Source organism: Mustela putorius, unplaced genomic scaffold (genome assembly GCF_011764305.1).
Source record: "Mustela putorius furo isolate JIRA1106 unplaced genomic scaffold, ASM1176430v1.1 tig00003909_pilon_pilon_pilon, whole genome shotgun sequence".
NCBI classification, from domain to species: Eukaryota; Metazoa; Chordata; class Mammalia; order Carnivora; family Mustelidae; genus Mustela; species Mustela putorius.
This window is the reverse complement of record NW_025422057.1, coordinates 388,957-395,901: the sequence shown is the minus strand read 5'-3', so window position 1 is coordinate 395,901 and position 6,945 is coordinate 388,957. Positions and strand designations below refer to the sequence as shown.

The window sequence follows — 6,945 nt, the reverse complement described above, 5'->3', positions numbered from 1 at the left end:
GCCCACAGCTCGCGTCATATGTAATGTGAAAGCCTGGATGCTTTCAGGGGCAAGATAAGGACACGTCTGTGCAACATTGTGCTGAGGTTCTAGCCAGGGCAGCGAGGCAAGAAAAAGAAGACGCATCCAGATTTGAAGTAAAAGTATTTCTATTCTCAGAAGACAGGATCTTGTATATAGAAGATCCTAAGGAACCCACTGAAAAATGATGAAAAGCAGCAAGCTCAACAAGGTTGCAGGGTAAAGGATCAATATACAAAATCAATTATATTTCTACACACGTGCAATGAACAATCCAAAAGTAGAAATAAATGATTTCATTTACAATAGCATCAATAGAAATAACATACTTGGGAATAAATTTTCCCCCAAGTATAAAATGCACGTTCTGAGAGCTGTACAACGTTGCTCAAAGAATGAAAGGTCTAAAGAATTGGAGGAAATTTCGTTCTTGTGATTGGAAGACTCGATGTCGTTAAAATGGCAATATTCCCCGATCTACAGAGGTAGAGCGGTCCCCATCAGAATCCCTGTGGGTTTCTTCGTGGAAATTAATGTGCTCGATTCTAAAATTCCTACGGAGTTGCAAGGGACCCAGAACAGCCAAAACAATCTTGACAGATAACAAAATTTCGCAGTTTCAAAACTTACTACAAAGTAACAGTAACCATGACACTGCGGTACCTGCAGAAAGACACACGGATTAATGGGATAGAATTGAGAGTCTGGAAACAAACACGCACACCTGTGGCCAACTGGTGGGGACAGAATGATCTTCCCAACACGTGGTACCACGAGAGCTGCACGTGCACATGCCAGAGAAGGGGCACCCGAGAAACGAAAGTACGTGTCCACACAGAACTCCACACGCTACTCTAGTAGTCGAAAGGTGGAAACAACCCAAGGTCCATCATCTGACGATGGATAAACACATGTGGTGTATTCAAATGATGAAATATTCTTTGGCCATAAAAAGGAATGAAGCAATTACCTGCTCTGACACAGAAGGGCCTCGAAAACATGACTCTGAACGGACAAAGCCAGACACACACGCAAACACGCGTGCGGTCCACAGGATAGGATTTCGTCTCCAGAAACGCTCGCGGACACGTCCACAGGGAGGCAGGCGTGTCTGCCTTGTCTCGCGGGCACACCACGTGGCGCCGCTCTCCTGCTGTGCCGTGGGCTTGGTGCTGTTTGCCCGACCGGACTTGAACAGTTACAGCGTCCGTCCGTCATATGTTATCTTTACCATTTGTTTTGTTTTGTTTTTTTGCGTAAATGTGTCAAATCTCCCCTCTCCCAGGCTTATTCTAGGAATTCACACTACGGTCAACATTGGAGAATCTTTACCACATTAACAGACTGAGGGAAACACATCATCTCCATCAATATATGCAGGAAAAGAATCTGAATAAAGTACCACATTCACTGACGATAGAAGTTTGCATCAGTTGCAGAAGCGAACCGCAGTCACCTGGACAAGGTGTTTCAAAAAACCACCACATGCATATTATGCTCACAGTGAAGTGTTAAAAGTACTTCCTTTAAAAATCAAGAATGCGACCAAGAGGCCCCTTCTGGCAGCTTCCGTGCACACCGAGGCCGGAGGCGCTAGCTGCCCAGTGACAGAAAAGAGCTAAGGTACGTCCCATTGTGCGTGCTTTCAGCTCCGTCCGTGGAAACGCCGACACTAAATTGCAACAGAGTAAGAACGCAGGTCTCTCCAGCCCGTGGCCGCCCGCCTCCTGCAGGGTCGCAGGGCCCCAGGCCTCCGGGCAGCGCTCACAGTCCCAAGCGGTAAAGGGGCCCGAGAGAGCAGGGGGTTGTACGTCATTCTGCGTTCTGCCCATCTTCAAAGTACAACCTGGAAAAAACCAGCACCCTTGGATGCTTAAAGGACTAGTGTCGCCGCTGGGTGTGGGTTTCAGATGCTCGCCCCGCACACGCCGAGCTCCTTCCCCCCACCCGCGCCGCCTCTGCGGCCGAGCGCGGAGCTTCCCGCGTTGTGTCCGCTTCAGCGCCGCACAGTGCTCGTTCATAACGGCCTCGTCGGCGGAAGACGTCAGTGCGGAGCACCAGCAGCAGCAAAACTGTCCCTTCAAGGGGGGAGACCCCACTTCCGTAGACATGAGAATGACAGCATGAGCTCTCGAGGCCATCCAGACAGCTTCATGTATCGTCAGGCCGAAGAAACAGTGCAGCCCGTCTGCCCAAAGACGCCGCCTGAACACACAGACACTGAGGCCTGGGCAGGTCCTGGGGCCACAAAGAAGCCGCGGGGGAGCCCCCCGGAGCACGTGCCTGCATCTCAGGACGCAGAGATGGTGGCGTTCTTTAGCAATCACTGCACCTGATGGGAAGTAGTGTGCCCTTGTCACCTGACGCCTTGTAGTGCAAACACAACTGTGAAGTCACATGTCCTGGTGGGAACGGTAGATGCCACCCCACTGCCCAGCTTAAGAAGGACCCTGGGGTCCCATTTCCAGAAGTCCCATGAGGAGCCTCTGCCCTCTAGGCAACAGCTTCTTTGTGATCATTGGGACCCACGGTCAGAACGGCGGGAATCCCTCCCAGAGAAATACTGGAACAGAATGGTCCTTGTCCTCCTTCTGTGGACTCACAGACAGGGGACCTGTGGCTGGGCGTCCACGTCGGGGACGGGCCGAGAGCAGCAGGGTTGTGGCAGGGGCTCCAAGAGTTGCCTGTGCTGGGGAGGTGCCCGAGAACCAGAGTGAATGAGCCCGACTGGCCCGAACCCAGCCACTGGACCAGCAGGACACTGACTTGGGAGTCTCAGGGCCAAATCCCAAGGCTTAGTGGCCTTTGGGCCACCCAGACCAGCCAGGCCTATGATTACACCACTTGTTTAATGAGATTGATGGGACACCCAGGCTGGCTCAGTCTCCACAGTCCCAGCGCCTACTTTCACCCCTACCGGAGTCACCCACAATCCACACCATTGCACAGCTCGACCCATTCTTGGCCCCCGCAAAGAGGTGTGGTTGGCCTTGAACGGCGCTCCTCTCCCCCTCATCTGGTTGGTCTCCCAAGGGCAGGGCTGGTATCTCTGAGTCCACCAGCAGTAGCTGGGCATGGAACACATGTGAAGGCACAGACCGGGGTGGGGCAGGACTTCGGAGATCAGGGTGTCTGTCCCAAGACGAGGGTGGCAGAGGCCCCAGGCCTCCGTGCAGGTTCCTGATGGGTCAACCCTTCCATGTTCGCTCTGGCAAGCTTGGGACACCCTCTGGGCCTCTGAGAACTTCCATCAGAGACACACTGGCTGGAAGAGAGACCAGCACGTCCACACAGCTTGGGGATCTGGCCCAGGACATGCAGGAACCTGAGCCCTCTGAGAGAGAAGGCAAACAGGCAGCAAGTCTCAGGAGGAGGGACAGTCCCTGCCCAAGGCAGTAGCCCTCTCCAGAACAGCAGACAGACTTGGTCTTGACAAGCAACAAGGGTGCCAGGCTAGTGGGCCGTTGACCAGGCAGGTGTTTTGGGCTTTAAAATCCATCGTGAATTCTCATTTCCCTGACACATAGGGAGAGTAATCGCTACTAATAGGCAAGTTCATGCACTATGAGGACTTTCGGGAGCCTCCTGCTCAGTAAAACCAGGTCCTCCCCCTCCTGGGGCTGGCAGCACCCCAGTCCGGGGCAACCACCCTGCGTCCTGTCTGGAGGGAAAGGCTTGGAATCCCCCCACCCTGTGGTCTGGGTGGGCAGTGCGCAGGGCGGGCGGGGCCAGAGGGAGCTGCTGCAGCCCCAAGCCACAGCGAGGGCAGGAAAAACGGGCCCTGTGGGTCTTTGTGGGCCCCTTCAGCAGCCCCCTGGGCCGAGGCTGAGTGTTGGGGACGCTGAGAGGGACACCATCGGCTTCCTTAACCCAGTTCCTGGCGGTGGCGGCTGAGCCGCTGGTCCCTGGCCATCACCCCCTCTGCCCCTGCTGGGCAGGCAGGTGGACCAACAGGACCAAAACTCGGAGCTGCAGGTCCTGCGACCAGGGCAGCGCCAGGGGCAGCTTCATCCCCATTCCTGCGCGCCCCCCGCCCAGTGCGCCGCCCCCGCAGGGCTACACCTGCCACAGGCGCTCACCTGCACGCATTCACTCACACACACACACGCACACACATTCACACACACACGCACACACATTCACACACACACACACACACTCCTACAGACAGCATTTCGTCCAAGGCTGCAGGGCCTTCTCCATGAAAACAGTAATTTGTGGGCAAAATCCCTAAAATAAGTGTGAACTTTGGTCAGGATGGCAACAAACCTGGTCAGTGGAAGTAACTAGTAAGTCCATGTAACACTCCTGGCACCAAACTATTCTCCCCTCCTTGTTCCGGCCTCAGTTTCTTGCCGAAGCCCCAAATCATGGAGCCAGTTCTGGGTGTCCTGTTTAAGGTAGGAAGGGTGCAGGAGACACTCCGCAGAGCAAACCTCAGAACGCCTCACTAGCTGCTTTGCCCAAAATGGGAAGCTCTGCGGTGGCCCCTTCCGAGGACTCGGGATGAAGCTGCCCTGTTCCCTGCAGAGAAGTTTGTAGGAATGTGGTTGTTTGAAAGATCCGTGAGATACCCCAAGTAAGCTCGAGGCCTCAGTCATACATGTATTAACAATAGCAGAAACATAAAAACTGAAAAACCAAACAGAACAAGAAGTGCGGGGGGGGGGGCTCCCCAGAGCAGCAGTTCCGCGAGAGGACACCACGCTGCGGGCCGGCGCCCCTGGCGCGGGGGACCCACCTCGCAGGCCCCTCCGGGGAAGCCAGCAGCTCCCTGCCCGCGCCCTCCCTCCCCGCTTGACCTAGGACAGGTAATACATGCGGTAGGCAGCGACCGGCGCGGCGAGGAGTCCCGGCACCCGAGGCAGGGTGCCGGCTGCGCCCGCGGACCTGGCTGGGGAGCCAGGCAGGGGCGCGCCCAGCGCGACGGGCAGGGCGAAGGCAGGCAGCAGCGGCTCGGCCGCCAGCTTGAGCTTCTCCAGCTCCGAGTCCTGCAGCCTCTTGGCCTTGGCGCGGCGGTTCTGAAACCAGATCTTGACCTGCGTCTCCGAGAGCCTCAGGCTGCTGGAAAACTCGGCGCGCTGGGCGACGGACAGGGACCGCTGCTGGCGGAACTTGCGCTCCAGCGCCAGCAGCTGCGCGGCGGTGAAGGGAGTCCGCGGCTGGCGGTTGGTCTCGTGTTTTCGGAGGGTGCAGGGTGGAGGGCTGGGGGCGCCTGCGAGGAGAGAAAAGCACAAAGCGGGCGCTCAGACGCCAGCAGCGCGCGCCTCTTTCCGACACTTTCGAGTCCCCGCAAAGGCTGGTTACCTCTGCAAGTGTCGGCCCTGAGGGAAGTCGACACCCCAGAAGCCCCTGGGGCCAGAGAACAAGGCATCAGGGGGACCGTGTGCGCGCGGGCGGGGCGGTGGGCACTGGACTCGAGCTCTGCTCCTCAAGTCGGCTGCCCCGCACGCCGGGGAGGAGGTTAACTCTGCCCATTTGGAGAAGCGAGAAGCTTGGGCGGGAGGCGGCCGCAAGAACCGAGCGCTCTCGGGGGGATTCGGCCAAGCGGAAGTTAAGCATCGCGGGGACGGACGGGGTCGGGGGATGCTTGGGCCGGGAAGCTCTGAGCCCCAAAGCCGCGGGCTCACGGGTTTCGGACTCTGCCTCGGGGCTGGCGTGGGCCGCAGGAGCCGCTGCGGGCTGGCGGGGCGCGAGGCCTCGGGTGGGCTCGTTTCTCTTTGCCCCCAGCCAGGCGCCTTGGCCGCTACGTTGCGAAGTTAAGAGCGACGGCGCCCTTCCCGCGCTGGTCCTCCGAGCCTGGGCCGGATGAGGGCTTCTCTCGCTGCCCTGACCGTGCGACAGGGCACTTACGTGGGGAGGACGAGCGGGCAGCCGTCGGGAACCAGGCCCAGGGCTCCGCGGTGCCCCGTGGCCTCTCCTCCCGGAGCTCTTCGGGCTCCGAGTCCAGCCCGCGCTCCGCCTCCAGCAGCGACTCGACGCTAAAGGGCAGCGGGCCGGGCCCCGCGCGCCCGCCGCCGCACGTCTGCAGTCCAGCGGGGTTCATGCCGAGCGACGCCGGGGCCATGCGCAGGCCGGCGGGCGCAGGACTGGCGGGGCCCGGCAGACAGGACGAGAGGGTCGCGCGCGGCAAGGTTGCCGAGGGCCTGGCGGCGCCCGCGCGCTCGGGACCCTTTACGGAGGCGGTGTCCCTTTCATGCGCCGCCATCCAATCGCTGCGGCCGCGGCAGCGTGAGCCTGGGTGTCCATTGGCTTCGTTGACCTGGGGGGAGGGGGGCGGGATGGACAGGGAGGGGAGGGTCCGCCGCTTAGGACCCTAAGCCCCAGGTCCCCGCCGGCCTCTCCCGGAGCTCTGCCCGCCGGGCCCGCGCTCCTTCTGCCCAGGAAGTGCCTGGGACACCCAGGGAGCACTGGCCCTGGGTGGGAGCTGGCCCCAGGTTCCCCAAAGGGAGGACTCGACGGCGGAACACGGGCCTTGACAGCGCAGATCCTGCGAGCGGAGAGGGCTGCACCATCGGAGGCCATGCCGTCCCCCTGTGGCTCGCCCGCTCTTCTCCTGCGCCCCAGCCCGGACCCGGAGCCCTCGGCGCCTGCTACTTTGGCCCCAGCGCTCACTCTCAACCCTGGGGCCGCATATGATGGATCCGCGGCCTGAACTGGCGACTCTGCTTCCCTCCCCTTGAAGTTGCCTTGGCCCTGGATGGTTTTTCAGTCACCTGTGACTGCGCGGCACCCTCCCGGGCGGGGGTCAACCGTCGCACTGCCCGAGTGTCCCAGGGTCCCGCCCTAGGAGCCGCCTGCCAGGCGCGTCCAAGGTCCTTGGGCGGGGCCTGCGGCTGCCAGGAGGGTGGGGGGGGCACCCTCTTACCCGCCTCGGGCGCCGGGCTTGAGACACAGGCAGCCCCCCCCCCCCCCGCCCCCGTT

The 6,945-nt window shown here is 59.9% G+C and overlaps 1 protein-coding gene across 1 annotated transcript; it reads right to left on the bottom strand.

Annotated features, from left to right (window-relative positions):
- Nucleotides 1-4,609: 4,609 nt before the first annotated feature.
- Nucleotides 4,610-6,687, bottom strand: LOC101670155 (homeobox protein MSX-3-like). Its single transcript, XM_004781876.3, has 2 exons — nucleotides 5,875-6,687; nucleotides 4,610-5,236 (listed from the first exon to the last, which is right to left on the bottom strand). Exons 1-2 carry the CDS (start codon nucleotides 6,227-6,229, stop codon nucleotides 4,824-4,826), a joined length of 768 nt encoding a protein of 255 aa, XP_004781933.2. The 5' UTR covers nucleotides 6,230-6,687; the 3' UTR covers nucleotides 4,610-4,823.
- Nucleotides 6,688-6,945: the final 258 nt, after the last annotated feature.